At 44.8% G+C, this 21,432-nt stretch overlaps 1 protein-coding gene across 3 annotated transcripts in view; it reads left to right on the plus strand.

Annotated features, from left to right (window-relative positions):
• TM4SF20 (transmembrane 4 L six family member 20) overlaps positions 1 to 21,432 on the plus strand; it is a 107,906-nt gene that overhangs the window by 62,382 nt on the left and 24,092 nt on the right. For all 3 annotated transcript variants that reach the window (XM_069213498.1, XM_069213496.1, XM_069213497.1), the window contains exons 2-3: positions 5,319 to 5,384; positions 19,434 to 19,585. In XM_069213498.1, the coding sequence (XP_069069599.1) occupies positions 5,319 to 5,384; positions 19,434 to 19,585 (218 nt within the window). The remainder of the gene's footprint in view (positions 1 to 5,318; positions 5,385 to 19,433; positions 19,586 to 21,432) is intronic.

A 21,432-nucleotide genomic window follows, 5' to 3' on the forward strand; every position in this document is an offset into this window, starting at 1 on the left:
ATTCGTCAGTAACATCATCTTTGAACTAGATAGATTCTACACCAACAGCGGTGTCTCAGGTCACCTGACAGCTTCTTACACCATCACCAAGGAGAGGGTTTCTCACGTCACAGACTATTGGAAAGTGGTTTTCTTTTATTCCTTTCTTCCACTGTCAGCATTTGGGTGATTCTTCGTAGCTCTTTGTTTTGCCTTTCAATTAGTAGAATATTTGGTTTCAATTTGACTTTGTATCTTTACAAACTTGAGAAAGCCCCAGGTATAAACACCACTAGGGGCCGAAACACGTGTCGGCGTTTGCTTATCTCTTACGTACTTCACATGAATCTTCATTCTCCTTGTACTCAAAATAAATTTCTACTGGATGCAATGACCTGACTGGATGTGCTACCCTAGTTTTGAACTGTGAAAAGCAAGATATGAACTAACTAACTTATATATGGGTTTACCTACACTCTGTTGTTAAACATCTGGGCTAGGTGAGAACTACACTTTGTGCATTCCGTCTAGACAGCCACAAACACAGGAAGGGTGGGTGTGACAACGGACTCTTCTGCAATCCTCAGCATTCTGATGGGCCTTCCTGAGCACGAAGGGTGTAGAGGAGCTGACACCTACACTTCAATAAGTAAGTGTCTGTCCCCACACAAAGGACTGATTACCCCCTACCGGTTGTCTGGAGCCAGGGATAGGAAGAAAGAATCTCTGTGCACTTCAAAGACCCTTCTTTGAAGTCACTCCCACATCAAAGACACGTTTGGGTACAAGTACTCTGGCCCTGACCCATTTAATCAGACACTTCTGGATCTTGAACTAGGCCACTGTCAGAAGAACTGCTGTGCAGTTGAAAGGACTCAACTGGACTGCTTGTCTAGAGGGACTGCTTTTCTTCTTGTTGCCCTGTCGCTTGCTGCTCTCTGACTCTGTGGAATGAGAGCTGTACATTGCTTTCCTTCCAAAGGGATGTCCAAGGGATTACTGGCTGGCCTCCTTTTCCTAAAGTCTCAGGGTCATCAAAGACTACTACTTAGCACTGCTGCCATGGGACTATGCCTCTTGTGAGTCTGGACACTGTGCTTGTGACAACTATCAGTGCATGTTTGATTATCAGCCTGCCATGTACCAAAACGAGTGCCCTGCTTCTGACATGAGGCCGCAGCGCTGAGGGAAGCCTTACAGCATGGCCCTGCTTGTACTTGACTCACCTACCTTGCCACATTCCTGATGCAGAGCATTGCCGCATAATTTCGTGCCCCACCTGCCTCTATGAAGGAGCTGCAGCACAACTCACCGAAAGGCAGCATGTTTCCCTGAAAAAGATATTGTGGTTCCCAAGACCCGTAAAAGCTCTGCAACATTGCGGGCAGCTGGGGAGGTGTTGATTAAGCATTCCGGTCTCGAGGGACCGATTAGAGAGTTAGGGCCTGATTTAAGAGGCCCTAGCGCCACATTAGCACCGCCGTAGTGTAATGTTTTTTACGCGAAGGTGCCGCTAAAGTGTTTTTTTTTACACTCGCCAAGTTTACAAAGTGGCACAATGCATGCATTGCGCCACTTTGTAAACCATTGCACCACATTATGCCTGCACCAGGCATAATGTATGCAAGGGGGGGCGTTTCCACGTTAGAGGAGCCAAAAAATGGCGCAGGGAAATCTAACATATTTTTAAGCACTTTTAACGCCTGCTCACAGCAGGCATTAAAAGGGGACATGCCATTGAATACAATGGGCCCCTATGTACTCTGCAGGAGTAGTGCCAATAATTTGCGCTAATCCTGCAGAGTGCATCAATAGCGTCAGCAATTCTGACGCTATTGCCCCAAACCCTATGCCATTGTGCACCGTATTTTATATACGGCGCTCACATGTTGGCAGTAGGGTGGCGCAAAGGGGCGCAAGGAAAGTGGCACTGCATTGCGTGCAGTGCCACTTTTCTTAAATCAGCCCCTTACTCTTTGAGGACTTGGGGGAGTACTACGCTGGTGCTCCCATTGTGAGAACATGAATTTGCTTTCTTTTCTGTATCTTACCATAAAAATCCTAAGAGAACACGACGTATCCATAGCACTGCAATTTTAATGCAACAACTTGAAAAGCATAATCAGATTTTTTTTTACTGTTTTGGTATCATTTTATTCAGATAAATATCCTCTATTTTTCTAAATCTGCGTGGAGTCTTTTTGTAGTGTTTTCACTGTGTTGATGTGTGTGTGTTGCACAAATAGTTTACAGATTGCCTCTTAAGTTAAGCCTGACTGCTCTGTGCCAAGCTACCAGGGAATGAGCACAGGTTAACTTAAAGGGGGTGTCTGACTTACCCTGACTAGGATTGTGGTCCCTACTTGGACAGGGTGAATACCTGTGCAAACTAGAGACTTGGGGCCATATTTATACTTTTTGACGCAAAACTGCACTAACGCAGTTTTGCGTCAAAAAAATTAGCGCCAGCTAACGCCATTCTGAAGCGCCATGCGGGCACCGTATTTATTCAATTACGTTAGCCAGCGTTAGCCGCCAGCGCTGCCTGGTGTGCGTGAAGAAAAACGACGTACACCAGGCAGCGCCGGCGTAGGGAGATATGGAGCTTGGGCGCCAAAAAATGGGGCAAGTCAGGCTGAGGCAAATTTTTCGCCTCAACCCGATTTGCGCCATTTTTTTCGACTCCCAACCCCCATTGAAATGACTCCTGTCTTAGCAAAGACAGGAGTCATGCCCCCTTGCCCAATGGCCATGCCCAGGGGACTTCTGTCCCCTGGGCATGGTCATTGGGCATAGTGGCATGTAGGGGGGCACAAATCAGGCCCCCCTATGCCACAAAAAAATAAAAATAAAAAACTTACCTGAACTTACCTTAATGTCCCTGGGATGGGTCCCTCCAGCCTTGGGTGTCCTCCTGGGGTGGGCAAGGGTGGCAGGGGGTGTCCCTGGGGCATGGGAGGGCACCTCTGGGCTCTTTCCGAGCCCACAGGTCCCTTAACGCCTGCCCTGACCAGGCGCTAAAAAACGGCGCAAAAGCGGCCGGACGTAATTTTTTTTGACCCGCCCACTTCCGGGCGTGAATTTTGCCCGGGAGTGTAAATACGGCGCACATGCCTCTGAGTCAATTTTTTAGACGGGAACGCCTACCTTGCATATCATTAACGCACAGTAGGTGTCCACGCTAAAAAATTACGCAAACTCCATGGACTTTGGCGCTAGACGCGTCTAACGCCAAAGTATAAATATGGAGTTAGTTTTGCGTCGGAAAAACGACGCATTTGCGGCGCAAACATAGTATAAATATGCCCCTTGATTTCTAACAGCCTCATTGCAGCTACACTGGCAAAGTGTGCTGTGCTTCTACCTCAGAGTCCCACCAACACAAATGTAGATCCTTCTGCACCCCCAAAGAAGGCGGTTTCAATTAGTAATGCAGCAGTTACCTGGCACCAGTGTTTGCCCCCTCTGCTAAGGAGGACTGTGGCAAGCAAAAGGACCTGTTCAAAAAGATAAATAGGATGATCACCAAGGCACGGTTCACCAGGGTATAAAGGCGTAAGGTAATCAGATTTTCAAAACTAACCACTGGGCAGGAAGTCACAGACAGAGGTGTCAGACTACAACTGGCAGCTACAATGTACACAAAAGAAATATAACAAAACATCTACTAACATAGAAACGAGACTACCAGTTCAGAATGACTAATTTTAGAAAACAGACTACATAGAACAATGAGAAATAGTTTTAGTAGTTAAGTACTTTGCTTCATTTCAGTACAATTTCACTGGAATAGGGTTTTCAGGTGCTGAATTTTTGTTGAGATCCCCATGCTTCTGAGAATGAGTGAAGGATATGCGAGAAAGCCAGAGATGAATAGCTGCAGAGGTATTGCCTGTCCTTATTCTATGACTACGTTTAGTCTTTGTGTGAGACACAGCCTAAATTTACGAATGGTTGTGCAGGAGATTAATGACACTGCACAATTATGTGTGTGCCACAGGGCTTTTATAATGACAAGTAAATTAAAGCAATGTTTTGCGTAACTTTGCGCCGTTCGAGCACCCAGGGAGAGCCATAGTATGTAACGTCAAGGATCTCATTTGGTGGTTAGACATCCCAACTGCCTTTGAGACAGAGGACGTACCATTGCTCCTAGGTGTTAAAAGAACAGCCCACGTAAACACTGATTGCATGGTGGCAGTTATTTTTCCAAAAAAGCGGTTTTGGCCTGCATGGTAGGTGCATCCTGGGAGGAAAAACGTAGAAAGCAAATCAAACCTGTCCAGTGGGAAGGATGGAATTTCTGTCGCAACATGCAGGTACTGGAAATGTACAGCTAAGGTTCGATTGTGTTCCCAGTATTTGTGTACCAGTCCTCCCCTTTTGAGGTCTTTACTAGCAGCACAGCTGCCTGAAAGACATTTTAGTTATAATACACAAAGCATGGGCTCTGGGTGCAGCTCCTTCGAGAATTTACTTATTTGGGTCATCCCCCCTCGCTAGTGCTTTTAACCTGAGTCAGTCACATATTGGATCCGTCCAGCAGCTGTCTGTATATCATTATACCCTCTAGGATGTGGTTCCATTGCACTTCATGAGGCATTTTGTTCATCTGTAAAGTACACTCCCTTTGTTCCATTCAAATGTTATTTCATACACATGTTGTATATTAAAAGCAATCCTTGCTTGATATTTCTTTTAACTGCAAGACCAATTTTATTCTCTTTATGTCAATATCGTATTTGAAATCTGCAATAAGCATGAGTTCTGGATTAAAAGGGACGTTGAGATCTGGACAGTACTACGACAAGGTGATACTTGTTACCGTTCTAGGAAGGCACCAGAAGGGCATTCCCAACATAAATTATAGTTTTTTTGCCAGAGTGTGGGGACAAGATGTTTTCATTTTAGATTGGATGGCAAAAATCCTTGCACCGTCTAAGATCCAGGATGTATTGTTTCACAAGACTGACTGACACATAAGGATGCGTCGTTCCGTATTCGGTGAATGTCATATGTACACATGACCATGTTCGTAAAATGCCATACTGTCTTCTTAAGAGGTCTTGGTTTTGGCAATAAAAATGCAAAATCAAAATTCAGCATTTTACTAAATCTCAAAAAACGTTTCAGAAATAAATGGTCATGACAAAGTTTTCAGTCATCTAATAGTCATCATTAACCTGTTGGAGTCTGTTCCATTCAATAGATTCATATAACAAATGAACACTGTTTAACTCGAATATTTATATTCTATTGTCTTATAATTTAAACATCCAACTAAACCTGGTTGTATTTTTGGCATTAGTATTTATGTTTGCCCCTCCTACGGTTTACAGGTCCTTCCAGCAGTGTCAATGACCCTAGCGGCTAGGAAAAGAGGCAGCTGCAACTCCAGGTGTGGGGTAAGTTCTACTGTGAGACCTTGCTGCGATATTTAGCTGGGCAGTGTTGAAGACAAGACTATCCGCCGAACTACAATGAGTTTTCATGGTGTTTCTGGCGATCGTGTATTGCAGCAGAGTAGCATAATGTAATAATGTATTTCATCTTTTATAAATTTAGATTCCTTATATGTTTTCCCTAATCAGGTTATCGTGCATGTTTACTACTCTGCCTTATGTTAAGTGGCTCCCAATTTCCTTATTTTGTGTTGTATATCGTTAAATACATATTGTTGCCTTTGTATGTCAGATATGAAACAGGTATCTCTCAACAAATTAATAGATAAATAGGAATGAGATGGAAGGAAATGTTGAGTTTCCGGTATGTCCTGTGATTTTCTTGATATGCTTGAATGACATCCATGAAACCTCAACAATCCCCAAAGAGGAGAAACGGTATAGGTCTAATAGCAGTACACAATACTAGTCTATGTGAGGGAAATTGGACAGGAGATATGGCCTAGTGGCTAGTCCTGCTGACTCTGGAAGTAGGGATCCAGTCTTGAGTCGTGGCTAAGACTCAACACCATGAGACTTATTATCTAAAGCGAGCACTGTGAGCGCTACATTTAGATTCAGTCTTGGACACCGTTTTGGGACGACTGGTGTCTTAAGTAGTTGAAGAGCTGCAGCAGCACTATTTTGCCACCTTCAACGGTGATAAATGGTTGCTGTTTTTAAATGGAAATGTAGCGACATTTGTTGACATACATAAAATAAACAAGAACTTAAACAATAACACACAAAGCAATATTGCAAAAAGCTGTCAAAATAGAACTAATCATAACTAGTGCAAAACAATACCACAAAATCCCATTGCAATAATGCAGCACAAACAAAGACAGTAGCATGAAGAAACAGAACACATCACCACCACAACTAAATATCACACACCAAACATGCAGAAGCGTTCTTGTCAAATGTTACCACTTCTTGAATCCTATTTTCATAATACAGAGGTAAAAGGTGTTTGGAGCAAACACTACCTAAACTTACCATCAAGGACATGAATGAGCACTAGTCAACATTGTTTTGTGATCTGGCCCCATATGATTTTTGACACATCACTTAACATCGCCATACTTAAATAACTGTTGAGTGTTGTCTGTTTCTTTTGCAAAGGGATCTAACGCCCTCGAACCTAAGCTTGTGATATATAACCCAGCAAAAACAAGAAGAAATATTCACACTACGACTGCAGGTGCACTGCATCAGAAAGGGTGCATAGTGTCCTGCATGCTTTGTGGGCTGCTTTAGCACAGGCGTTTTCACTCTGTGAAGGCTGTGATAGCACATTCTTCTGTGCACAATGCAGACTGTGGCAACACAGTTCCATCACGCTCTGAAGGCAGCTCATTCATCATAAATGTAAAGGCAGCGGCAACTTAGGCTTGTGTACACTGAAATGGCTGTAGCACACAAGGCTTTTACATATTATGAAGACAGTGGGGTGTGGCCAAGCCGGCAACGATGGCGGACGCTTCTTGTCAACACTCCACACCATGCACCCTGCCATCAACGAGAAATCCTGCTCAGGGCCTGGTATTGCTAACAGACCCACCGGGGGCTTCCGCCTCTGTTCTTGGACTGCATGACCCCGCCATGTCTGGGACAACCAGTTGCAGTGGGAGTCAGGAACACTCCTCTATTGAAGCAGCCGCCTCGCGGAAACATGGCAGCCGCCTGAAACCATCTTGCGACTGCCGCTTCTAGCCAATGAACAACCACTGCTTCTGCAATGCCTGAGCCGAAGATTAAGCTGGGGATCGGACCATCGCTGATGCCCCCCGCATCTACTGCTTGCAGCTCACCTACAGCATGGCACCGGGGAGGCCCTGATACTTGACGGCATCCCACATTGGCAGCCCTGAACATCTGCACGTCATCTCGAGACCAGCACCCAAGGACTACAAGGCGCTCCAACGCTCCTCGCAGCTCCGGTAGGTTCCCCTCTGCGGGATAATGGGATGCTTCACGGCATCCAACCCTGATGCCCCCCTTCAATGCTGCATGCCATGCGGCTCATGAGGCCTACTTCCTGAATATCACAGAGCCTATAGGCATTTCCAGGCCATTTGCAGCTGTTTCCACTGCCTGAACTTCGGCTCCTGAAGGTGGTGTGTGACCTACACCTGGGTGGCAGACACTGCCCTACAATCACTTGTGGGCCTGTTACAACCCCCATCCTCCCCTACTCAGACTCGAGCCAAGTGCATGCCAGAGAATTACTGGGCAGGAACCCTTTCTCCCTTAGGCCTGACCCCAGGCCCTTGCGTCTCGCCCAGGAAGACCTGCACTTACCTGGACCTCCTTGCATCGGGTGGGAGAGTGTGGAAGGACTATTAGGCGATGCAAGACACCCTGTCAACACAGGATCAAGCTCACTGTATCTCTTCATACTGGTAGCACCCCTCCACCACTTTTGCCCTGGTGCCTTGGCATTGCCCTCCTCCCCCTGCTTGAACACACCCTCCTTATCACCTGACACCTCCTGGACGGCATCGGTTCCCAGGTCAGGGCACAGCGACCCACAGCTTCATCTCCCTGGCACTTCCCCAAGTGAATTGCATTTACCCGTACTAAAAAGACTCTGGTATTCCCTCCTGATTGCTCACTGACACTGATATTGGACAGTAGTACCCCAGACTACATTGAACCATATTACCAAGGGGAGTGTTTGATTTCCGGTCGACATTGGCCAGCCTTGCCGTATGAGGGGCAGCCCTGTCCTCTTCCACGGCCTGATTCTCCCCCCCCAGAGCTCCCTCAGGCTGTGTCACCCTGGTTTCCTGATACATCATTAACTGAACCACCTCCCACTGCTTCCCCCCTCTCTACAACCTATCCTCAACCTCCTTAGTGCCTGAACTGGGGCTCAGCGACTCTTGTCTCCGGCGCTGCCCTCTCGCTATCCTGGAATCCACTTAAGCAACTGACAACTGGGTGGCATTCTCTACTCATACTCATGGCGACGTGACATGGGCTATCCGAAAGCCTCTAGATCCACCCTAATGACTCGACAGACTGACACCCTCCCACCACCCCTACAAACAATACTGGATACTTTCCAAGTTAGCTCCTCTACTGCTTCCTCGTAGCTCCCCCAGGACTGCTTGGATCAAGTTCTGGCTGTTATTGAGAACTCCTGCAAATACATGGAGACTGCTCTGGGCTCTCTGGTCACAGATGTGACTTTTCTTAGGGATGATCATTAGAAGCTCAAGGAAAGAGTGGCTAAGGAGGAACAGACTCTAGTCGCACTTCAACCACAAACTTCTGACAGTTCACAGGCTATCCAAGACCTCCAGGAGCGAGTCTTTATGCTTGAAGATCATACTGATGATGCAGAGGGCCTCTCCCACAGGAGCAATGTATGTATCATTCGCCTGCTGGAGGGAGTGGAGAGCAAAGATCCTCTTCAATTTCTGGACACCTGATACTGTTCATTTGACCCTACCTCAGGCCTCACTGCTTTCTATTCACTGGAAGAGGCACATCATGTTCCTGCTCGATGCAGTCCCTCGGGAGTGCCACGGGATCCCATGCTGGCAAAACTCTTCCACCACCAAAATTGCATGGCTATCCTGCATGCAGCCCGTCTGAAAGGCCCCCTCTTGCTGGACAACGCATATGTGATTTTCCGATGACGATCCCGGTGCAACGTCTCTAAATAGTCTTCCTCCAAGAAATGCATATGACTCTGACGGAGTTGCCCCAACTCCAGAAGCAATGGTGTGGGTCCATACATGCTATCACATACTTGTCAATCTCCAGGGGTGTGTTGATATGAGTCCACCTGGGGACTTCCTTCCAGACACTCAACACTATAATTGACAAGGGGGGCTGCTATATTTTACTTGAAGGCCGTCTTAACAGTGACCCAGTACTACTTTAGAGTATAGACACACCCAACACTGACCAAGACACCTTGTGGATGTTGCTATCCAGTGACAAAGAGAGGGGAGAGTCTGAACAACACATACCCCTGCTGGAGAGCCAGGCTGAACAAGATTATTCCTACCTCTCTGCACTAGAGAAGGCTAAACGCACACATGCTTCTCTGTTAGTGCACCTATGCTGCTTCAGTTTTACTGCCTATGGGACCAAAATTCATATGGAAGGTGATAAATTTGGATGCCTCCTTGCCTGGCTCGCCAGGAGTAGAAGATGACCTGCAATCTCGAGCTGCAATCCCATTCTGGTGTGCAGCTCCACACACAACCGAACATCCTCTCAAGCTTTTATACTTACTATTCTTGCATGAATCAGTAATCTGGTGTGAGTGGTGTGGCCGCTATTAATGTTTTTCAGACTTTCCCCCTCTTTTAGCCATTGAGACACCCACTCAAACTACATTGGACATAATCATCACTCCTGCTGATATCAAACAGGCAATTCAGGACCTGGCCAGAAACAAGACACCAGGCCTTGATGTCCTCGCTGTAGAATAGTACAGCACGTTTGCTGACACCCTTGCACCCTGTCTAGCCAGTATGTATAACAAGGCTGGCCAGCTGGGAGAACTGCCATTCACACTCCAAGAATCATTGCTCGTTTCAATCCCCAAACCTGACCGAGACTGCACTTGTGTCTCGTCTTAATTCCTGATTGCTACACTGGGAACAGATTACAATATACTACAGAATATCCTAGCCACGAGGTACGCTCAAATCCTACCAGGCCTCATCCATCCAGATAAGAATGGATTTGTGTCTGAACTCAGCACCTCTCATAACCTTCACCGCCTCTTCCACATTCAGGAGCAGGTACTGGATCATTTTCCCTTCTCAGTCTGCCTGGTCCTGGACCTGGAGAAGGTCTTTGACTCCCTAGATCCATCTTATCTTTTTCATCTTTTAGGCAGTTGGGCATAGGCCCCCCCGCCTTCCAGCCAATACACGGCGCCTGTACATGGCACCACTCTCACAGGTGCGGGTGGAACACCTCATATTGGGAATGTTCACGATAGGGTGTGGCACGTGACAGGTGTGTCCCCTCTCACCATTGCTCTTTGTGATTGCTCTGAAATCTGTGGCGATCCTGCTCTGACTAGACTAGCATTCCCCTTTCTGATAGGCCACAGGTGGTATCGCGCTACGTGGATGATCTCCTACTGTATTTACGGGACATCCAGGCGGGTACATATCCGATCCTTACTGCATTACAGTTGTTCGCTGAAGTGTCTGGTCTCCGGGTTAATTGGAGCCAATCCTCCATTTACCCACTACACTATACCCTTACACCCATAGACATTACCATAAATGGCACTCCTCTCCCCTGGTGTGTTTCTATAATATGCTATCTAGGAGTGCGTTTGTACCACTTCCTGAAAGCCCACTTCGAGGGCACCCTGCCCCTTGTATTGACCTCACTCAAGTCCCTATAAATGCAGAGAGGGAAGACCATTGGGATGCTCTACAAATACCAGCAATAGAAAAACCTGACAAGTCAGATTTCCGCTGAAATATTTCCACTCTCCTTCTTATATGCCACTGATATGACAGATTGTATTTATCTCGCTAAGGTGGCAAAAGTAGGCTTTCCACCCCTCTAACTGATCCAGAATAAACAGGCTTGAGAAATCCGAAACTGGGCTGACCCCTTCAAAGAGATAGCGACTGCTCTCACCATATCCAAAAGGTGAAGTGAAGAATCATGGTCATCCCTCTCCTGAGGTATTGCAGGGAGAATAATTTCCTGATTGCTATGAAAAGTGGCGTTGACCTTTGAAAGGAATTTGGGGTCCAAAATGAGGACAATTCGATTTTCAAACACCCTCAAATAAGGATGTCTGCTGCCTAAGGCCCTCAGTTTAACTAAACATCTTGCCTTGGTAATGGCTATAAGAAAAACAACTTTTCATGTTAGAAACTTCCGGAAATAATCTGAAAAAGGTGCAAAAGGGTCTTCTTGAAGAGAAGACAGAACTAATTTAAGATCCCCAGAAGGAAAGGGATGAGAAACCTTAGGCTGAAGTAGGCTTCACCCCTTAACCTCTTAGCTGCTGGGCCTTCCTCCCCCGGTGCTGAGCCCTTTTTTGGCAAATTGGGTAGTTTGCACTTAGGCCTTCATAACTTTTTGTCCACATAAGCTATCAACACCAAGTTTGCGCCCTTTTTTCCAACAGCCTAGGGATTCTAAAGGTACCCAGAGTTTGTGGGTTCCCCTGGAGGAGACCAAGAAATTAGCCAAAATACAGCTAAAATTTCGTTGTTTAAAAAAAAATGGGAAAAAAGGGGTGCAGAAGAAGGCTTGTGGTTTTTTTCCCTAAAAATGGCATCAACAAAGGGTTTGTGGTGCTAAAATCACCATCGTCTCAGCTTTCAGGAACAGACAGACTTAAATGAGAAAAACAAATTTTTCAACACAATTTTGGCATTTTACTGGGACATACCCCATTTTTACTATTTTTGGCGCTTTCGGCATCCTTCCAGTTAGTGACAGGAATGGGTATGAAACCAGTGCTGGATCCCATAAAGCTAAACATTTCTGAGAAGTAGACAAAATTCTGAATTCACCAAGGGGTCATGTGTATAGATCCTACAAGGTTTTCCTACAGAAAATAACAGCTGAAATAAAACAATATTGAAATTGAGCTGAAAAAACAGCAATTTTTCTCCATGTTTTACTCTATAACTTTTTTCCTGCAATGTCAGATTTTTTAAGGCAATATACTGTTACGTCTGCTAGACTCTTCTGGTTGCGGAGATATATAGGGCTTGTAGGTTCATCAAGATCCCTAGGTACCCAGAGCCAAAAAATGAGCTGCACCTTGCAATGGGTTTTCATTCTATACTGGGTATACAGCAATTCATTTACTGAAATATAAAGAGTGAAAAATAGGAATCACGAAAACCTTTGTATTTCCAAAATGGGCATAAGATAAGGTGTTGAGAAGCAGTGGTTATTTGCACATCTCTGAATTTCGGGGTGCCCATACTAGCATGTGAAATACAGGAATTTCTCAAATAGACGTCTTTTTACACACTGTCTTACATTTGGAAGGAAGAAATGTAGAGAACGACAAAGGGCTTTAACACTTGTTTTGCTAGTCTGTGTTCCCCTAAGTCTCCCGATAAAAATGGTACCTCACTTGCGTGGGTATGCCTAATGTTCATGACAGGAAACGCAACATGGACACACCACATTTTTACATTGAAATCTGACGTGTTTTTTGCAAAGTGCCTAGCTGTAGATTTTGGCCTCTAGCTCAGCCGGCACCTAGGGAAACCTGCCAAACTTGCACATTTTTTAAAACTAGACATGTAGGGGAATCCACGATGGGGTGACTTGTGGGGCTCTCACCAGGTTCTGTTACCCAGAATCCTTTGCAAACCTCAAAATTTGGCCCCAAAACACTTTTTCCTCACATTTCAGTGAAAGAAAGTTCTGGAATCAGAGAGGAGCCACAAATTTCGTTCCACCCAGCATTCCCGCAAGTCTCCAGATAAAAATGGAACATCACTTGTATGGGTAGGCCTAGCGCCCGTGACAGGAAATGCCACAAAACACAACGTGGACACATCACATTTTCCCGAATAGAAAACAGACCTGTTTTTTTCAGTGTCTAGCTGTGGTTTTTGGCCTCTAGCTCAGCCGGCACCTAGGGAAACCTACCAAACCTGTGCATTTTTTAAAACTAGACACCTAAGGGAATCCAAGATGGGGTAACTTGTGGGGCTCTCTCCAGGTTCTGTTACTCAGAATCCTTTGTAAACCTCAATATTTGGCCAAAAAAAACACTTTTTCCTCACATTTCGGTGAATGGAAAGTTCTAGAATCTGAAAGGAGACACACATTTCCTTCCACCCAGCATTCCCCCAAGTCTCGCAATAAAAATGGTACCTCACTTGTGTGGGTAGGCCTAGTGCCCGCAACAGGAATAGATCACATGTTGGTCCTTACATGAGGCAACTGTTGACCCTGGGGTTATCCATTCCTGACGCAGACACTAGGTACAGGCACTCAAGTGGGGTAGTGTTTTTATCAGGACAGGTGAGGAATCACTGGGTGGTAGGAATTTTGTGGATCCCAGCATATTCCTGTAGTTTGTGTGACAAGTGCAAGAAAAAATAGAGTTTTTATTCAACATTTCAGCTTTGCAGGGTATTCTGGGTAAGAAAACTTTGAGGATCAACACAAGTCACACCTCTGTGGACTCCCCCGGATGTCTAGTTTCCAAAAATGTCTGGGTTTAGTATGTTTCCCTTTATGGCCGCCGAGCCCAGGACCAAAAGCACAGGTGCCTGCCTTACAAAATCAGTTTGTTTTGTGAAATATAATTTTGATGTCTCCACAATATGATTGGGGTGGTGTAATTTGAGGCTAAACTAAATTAGGGTGCTCCCAAGAGAGCACTCTCTCTCTGTGCTTTCCGCCGGATTCACCTGCTCTCTGGGTTGGGCTAACCTGCTATTTTCCCGTTGCACAGACTGTGCTTGCGAAGGGACAGCGGGACTGTCCTCATCACCTCCCGAATAATAACTGGAAGAGGAGTTATTGAATGGGACTCCTCCGACTGAAAAATCACTCCCAGAGTCTGAGCCATTGTCCTATCCCTCAGATGCTGTCCCAGTATCTGCTGTCAGTCTCTGATCCGATGTCAGAGCTGTCCTCTGTATCCAGAGTGAGGGTGTGAGCAGCAGTCATCCAACGAAATGTCATATCTGCTACTGGATAAACTGTTGCTCTAAAACACTAGCCTACGTAGTCACAAAATTGCTGGTGTGTGTGTGATACGTCCAACAGTAGAGGTCACCTTACCTTTGCTTCTTCCCTCAATCAGCACGTTCTTTCAAGACACTCAAAAAACACCTTGTCACATACCGATCGTCACAGTCTTTAGCACCTCTAGTGCCCAGTCTAACAACCATTATTGGTGCTCCCACTCCCATGTCCTCCTCCTCTGATTCCCTCACTACCACCCAGCAAAAGTGCCCTTCATCTCTCCATAGCCGCCCCGCACATACATTTCATTTGTAATATAGCGCAGGCGATGGCTGACTTTACTAATGTACTCAGCTATTTACATAAAATACAGATTTGCCCTTTGCAGGAGGCATATAAACCTTCTGCGCTTCTTAATGGCACCAAACTGCCACTAGACAAAAGTCTGATCCTTTCATAGCAGAAACATAAGACTTACTTGACTTTTTTATTGCTGCCTAAAAACTACAGTTGAAATGCGTCAGTTGAAGTATGTGCATTGCTTTGAAGATGCAAGCTGCAACTGCAAGACAACTGGTGGCAAATATATATATATATATATCATTATATGTGGGTCTGGTTTTCCTGGGGGCCGATCGCAGCCCCCAGGAAAAACCACACATGCATTGACAAAAGTGATCTATCTATATATATATATATATATATATATATATATATATATATATATAGATCTATCTCTATAGATATATCTATCTATGTAGATAGATCTATCTATCTACATAGATATATCTATATATAGATCTATATACATATAGATCGATCTCTATCATATAGATATATCTGTCTATGTAGATAGATATATATCACTTCATAGATATATATCACTACATAGATATATATATATATATATATATATATATATATATATATATATATATATATATATATATATATTTTGTTTGTAGTAGTATGGTTTCCTTGGGGTCCATAATGGCCCACAGGGAAACCCTACAACTACTAAAAATATTATTGCCCCCACAGGGGGTCGCCCTGCCCACGGACGTCCCCCTGTCAATTTCTTAATTTCTTTATAAAAAAAAAAAACTTTAGCCCCTGGGGCAGCGCGATCAAGCGCGATGGCGCCCCCCAGGGGACACTTACCTTTATTTTAAAAAATATGCCCTGGGGGGGCGTTTTGCGAGGGGGCTGACCCCCTAAGTGAAATCCCTGGTGTGTAGTGGTGTTTTCTGGCTCTCGATCGCAGAGGCTAGGAAAGCAATTCAGGAAGGCCTCGTTGAAAGGGGAGAGTCTCCCCTTTCAAATGAGGCCTTCCCAAATGTTTGGAAGGCCGTTTGGGGCAATTTTCCTATCAGAGCAGGAAGCAGCCTTGTGGACGCTTCCTGCTCCAATGGGGAAAACAAAACTGTGATGCCTGACATCACAAAGGAGCGGGGGTGGGGGCGGGGGGAGACACGGAAGATCTACCATGTCTCCCAGGTTTTTTTTTTTTTTAAACGAATCCTCAGATTTTTTAACCCACTCCCTCGTGTCAGCCACTGGTCGTGACCCGCACCAGGGAGGTACTGTACCAACACCTGCACTAAATGGGTTGAATAATCTGTAAAATAGAGGTTCTGTGAAGAAAATGTCCTTCCTGCGACAATGTTTTTATTGCAGACCATTGTAAATTTAGTGTGGCAACTCCAAACCTTTATCAAAACCTTCATGCAAAAATTGGAGGATATTTGAGGTCGGAGTAGTGGCTGATGGACAACCTACCCCTACACCAAATATCAAAGGATGCCCCATGATGGGAGTAGAACCTGTTGATTGAATTCCTTCTGGACACCTGCATGAGAAAGAAATGAAGAGAGACAAATCCTTTCTCAAGAACCCATCCCGCTCGACCAATAGTCTTCATATGGATATGTGTTTAGAAGAAAAGGGTGATATTCTAGAGGAGGAGGGAACAAAGGAAGGATCCTTTCCAGTTCCATCTGAGGGACTCTCAGAAAAAGAAACCATGGTTTCCTTGTCCATAATGGGAGAACCAAGACTATCTTGCCCAACGCTCTCCAAAATCTGGCCATTAACTTTGTAATTAGAGGGATGGGAGGAAAGGTGTACGGACGCCTCACTGGCTAGGGGCGGGACAAATCATACATGCCCATTTCACTGTGCTCCTGAAACCTGGAGAGTAACAAAGGGAGGTGAGAATTGCTCTGCGATACAAACAGGTCCACTAGAAGGACTCCCCCATCCAAAGATAACTAGACTCAGAAGGAAGTCCTGAGCAGGAGGAAAGATTCTGCTCAGAGAGTCTGCCTCAGTATTCAATGAGCTCTTGATGTAAATAGAACTGAGAACCAGGAGGGTCAGATCTGCCCATTGGAATATCTGCTGAGGAAGAAGATTGAGGTAAGGGAGCAGGTACAAAATTGTCAGTTCAGATATGACATGGCAATCATGTTGTTTGTGCGAACCGTCTCAGACCTGCCCTTTTAAAGCTGGTGAAAATGCTGGATTGCTCTCGATATGGCCTTCAGTTCCCTCCAATCGGTGGATCTGTGTTGTTCATCTGGATTCTAGAGACCTTCAACTGACTGTGCCCCCAAAACTCTGGCATCTGTAGTGAGAATGGCTGGGTTGAAATAAGTCCCCCTGTTAAGAGAGGAGGCCTTCATCCACCAGGCTAGATCCTATCGTACAAATGGAGTAACTGGAATACTCTGGTCATAGTCCTCCTTGAGAGGAATCCAGTGTTGCTAAATGTCAGTCACCAACTGCCCCAAATGGAGTCCGGACAAAGGAACAATATCCAGTGACTCTGTCTGAGAAATTAAACATGGAAAAGGAATAATTCCAAGATTCATTGTAAGCAAGACAGAAAAGTTTGAGGAAGAGTGGGATAAAAAAAAACATTTGCAAGAAGTGACCCTACATCCCAGTAAGCGCTGCTATTCATTCGCTGGAGCCTCTTCCTTGCACAATAACTGCAAAAGACTCACATGCTTAGTCTTCCTGGATTCTGGCAAAACACTGTTCCCTGTATCGTGTAAAACCTGGCTCCAATATGTTCCAGAGCAGTCATTGGATTGAGATGTGACTTCTGACAATTTATGAGGAACCCAAATCCATGTAGTCTCTACTGCCTGGTCCAAATCCGCCATCAACTAAGCCTGAGATGGGAACTGAATCATAAGGTCATCTAAGTAAGAGTGAATATCTCAGCTCACCAATACAGAAGACCCAATACTGGGGCGAGAATCTTGGTGAATACCCAGGTCAAGAACTTGTGCCCAAATGGTAGCAAACGGTAGCCAATGTTTGTCAGCTATCACAAATCTGAGGAACCTATGTGCTATGGGCAAAAGCAGATACGCATATTGCAGGTTTATATTAATGAGGAAATCTCCCTTGGAAATGATAGGTATGACTCAGCGAAGAGGGTTCATCTTGAAAGGAACATCTGGAATGTACCAGTTGAGGAACCTTAAATCTGTTATGATTTAGTAATCACTTGGGGTCTTTGGAACTAGAAAGACCCTAGAGTAACCACCTGACCTCTTTCCATCGGGGAAAACAGCAATTATTGCTGCCTTCATCCCAAAAACAGTGATGTTGTCTTGAAGAGTATATTGCTGGAACTTGTTCTCTGGCCATGATGTCTGAACAAAATGGGGTTCTGGAAAATCTGGAGAGACCTCTAGAAAGTATCCAATGGAAACGACCTGAAGAGCCCATTTTTTGGCAATGAACTGCCTCCGGACGCAATGAAAGAGCTAATCTCCTACAGGCACAAACTGCTTGGCATAATAAGGAATTCTGTCTGGAAGACTGCTTACTGCCTGACTATCTAGAGGAGGCAGCAGATTGTTCTTTGACAGAAAGATTTGTTATGGAAAGAGTCTGATCTCCTTCTTCAGGAAAGGTCCCTTTTGCTCTTGCTGCCCTCCCAAGACCTTGGCCATTGGTGTAAATGCATGCTTCTGCAAGCGCAAAACCTCACCAAAGAGTATAGTTTCTGCATACGGCATTCTTACAAGGCAGTTTTTCAACTTTCCTATTTCTCAGATGAAGAAGTCTCCTAGTCAGAGCGGAGCCACCAAGAGCCACTGCTGAGGCCTTGAGATTATCAGATATGATGTCAGATATAAATATTGCCTGGATTTCCATCCCTGTGAGAAGTTGTGAAAAATCTTCACCTTCTTGTTTACGTAAAGATAGGGATTGAAAAAACTTTACCAGGATTGTGAGGAGCAAACTGAATATATTCCAGCTTGTAAATTGCGACTCAAACTGGCATGAGATTTTTTGAGAGCTCCATGCATTTTCTTTTCCACTGGGTCAGACAACACAAAATCCTCGGACAGAGTGGAGGGCTTTCCCACCAAATTCACCAGTAAATTGTCCATGGTCAAAAAGTGTGGCAACTCCATTTCGCCAGTAGCCAAAAGATAGAGATGACTCACAAATCCAGGAACAGACATTGTCCGGATCCTTCCAATTCCTTTGTAGGTCATTCAGGATGGCAGCTATAACTGCCAATGTAGGAATGGAAGGCTTTTGAAACTGCGGGAAACAGTCAGAACTAGTGCAGTGTTGCTCTTCCTTTATAGGCAGTTGCAAATTGAATGAAAGATAGGAGAGAATCAGTATGAGGTCCTCTCTTTGAATGGATTTTCCTCTAGGAGCATATGGATCCCCTGCAAAACTGACATCCTTGTCATCATACTCAGGGGAAGCCCACAAAGAGCAGGAACATGGGTCCACTTACCATAAACAAAGGGTAGTGGACCCTAGCACCCCAGAAAACAAAGTTGCCATTGCAAACATTTGGTAGTCTAGCATGGGTGATGACAGGGCACAGGAAAGCACGGGAAAGAAAAGTATAGAGCAAGATGTGCAGAGGGAGATTTGGAGACATTTTGGGTGGTTCATCAATGAATCGGGTATTTATAAGGTGCAGCTTAGCACGCGGGGTGCCTCATGGCTCAACCTTTTTAGTTGAGGTAGAGAGCAGCTTTGGAAGGGCAATGGACAGTTGGCTGTAGGAGCATACATTCATACGTAAACAATGAGATGAGGGAGAAGAGGAAGCAGTGCTAGAGTTGTTACATGTAAATACATGAAATGGATGGGTCACTGCCATGAATGCAAATTATAACGATATCAATCAAAGCAGATTCCAATATTCATGCATTCCCTCTTATTTTGACATTCATTGACCGTCTAAGGAGCTAATGCATTATAAATGCTATGAAAAGGCAACTTTTTACCATATTTCGCAATCACAGTTGTTTGCAAAGTGCAATGCAATATTTTATTGTTTTGTGTTTACAGATGGTGACGTCTTCCTTTCTCAGTCTGCTGGGCATCCTGGGAGCGGTTTACTGTTGTTTAATATCCATCTTTGCCATAGCAGAAGGCCCTCTTATTTGCAAGGAAGGGAATAAGGATGTGTCTAGCTGTGATTTTTCGTTAGGAAACTTAAGGTAAGTGGATGTTTCTGATGTGCCTCAAGCAAGATGGTGTGATGCTAGGGTGGTCCCTTATTTTCCTACAATGATTTTTGCTGACAACATAATCACTATAAATCTTAGAAGCAAGCACTGGTAACCCTCATTATAATGTGTGCAGTGTGATTACGTTTTCAGATATACAAGCATCCCATATAAGATTGCTATATCATCCTAATCAACTCAGTACATACCCATGTTTCCCTTAGAATAGGTTCTCTGAGGCTGCATTGGAGCCAGTGCCACTAGCTTTAATTTGGCTGAGTGCATGGAGTCAATATAAAAGCAGGTAGCTTCAGAAATCATGAGAGCACATCATTCCCCCACTCCTAATAAAATAGTGTTTGAGTGTATTTCTCTATTTTTTGCCAGTTTTTAGAGTGGTTTATTCTGAGGTACTAGTCCTGTTTCTTAACTGCACTACCAAATTCATGGGTGGAAGTGTTTTACAACCATGAATTATAGAGACACATTCAGCATGCTCCTAGGAACTCAGAGGTAGGTTACCATCTGTGTGTTTTGTTAGTGAAAAACTGAGTTATCTAAGGCACAAACCATTGAAAGCGTATCACTAGCGTGATTAAAGAGGAGCTTATTATTTGGCTTTCAATAAAAGGAACTTTATATCTAGTTGAAATGTTTCTATTAGTAAATATCCTCATCTTTGTACATTTTATTTTATTTTTCATCTTTTTTATGTCTGGCAAGTAGTAGTCTCACTAGCTGCAAGTATACAAAATATTCATACACACAAATAACTAGTTTTGGGCTAGTTATTTTCATCCATTGGTCTATTATGTTGGTATTCCCAATTTCCTTCCACCCACGTAGCGTACACCATGAGACAAAGGATCAGCCCACTTAAGCAGCTGTCACGTTTCCAATATGAGTGACAGCATTTATTTCTGATCGCATGTACACATCTGCCTAAAATGACGCACAATTTTGAGCCAGGGCTAGTGGACCAATCTGTTTTTTAATATCCTTTTTCTTTATTTTGAGGGGTTTGTTTGACCTTACCAAGTTTGCATTTATTCATTTGGTACGCTTGGCAACCCCCCATTCACTGCTACCAATCACTAATCTGCAGTGCTTCAACTCCAAATACAACAAAGCTTGTAAGGGCACTGCTTTACTGGGAAACTGCCTTGGAATGGTATTCTGCATACTTTATTGTTCTTTTTAACTTTAAAAAAAATAGCCATCTCATTTAAATGCAATACTGTGATCACCTTGGAATAGTGAAATAATGATAGAGCAAGCAAAATGACATTCTGAAATGGTCACTCACCCCAATATTTTCTGAGAAGCCATCTTAGTCGGCTATTGTACATATAGGCCCTCATAATGAGTTTGGCGGGCGGCGCATGGAAGACCGCCACGCTGGTCTTCCACCCACCGGCTCTATTAAGAGTTCCCTGCTGGGCCGGCAGGCAGAAACAGCGTTTCCAGCCGCCAGCCCAGCGAGGAACAGGGCCTTAACATTGACACCGCACCCTGGCGGTGCGTCGGTGTGTCAGCACCCATTGCGCTTTTCACTGCCTTAATTCAGGCAGTGAAAAGCATGTCCGGGCTGTCCATGGGGGCCCCTGCACTGCCCATGCCAAGGGGATGAGGTGGATTGAGACTGCTGGCACCGCCAGGCTGGCGGCTGACTGCAACCTGGCGGTGTCGGTGGTCCGACCCTGGCGACTCCGCCAGAGTCGTAATATGGAGGCTGGATCGCTGCTTTGGCGGCGGCCCAACCTCCACTATGTCCGTGGCAGTCTCATGACAGCCAGGGTCATAATGAGGCCCACAGTATCATTGTTTTACGATTCGGT

The sequence above is a fragment of the Pleurodeles waltl genome, chromosome 11, assembly GCF_031143425.1.
Source record: "Pleurodeles waltl isolate 20211129_DDA chromosome 11, aPleWal1.hap1.20221129, whole genome shotgun sequence".
In the NCBI taxonomy this organism is placed as follows: Eukaryota; Metazoa; Chordata; class Amphibia; order Caudata; family Salamandridae; genus Pleurodeles; species Pleurodeles waltl.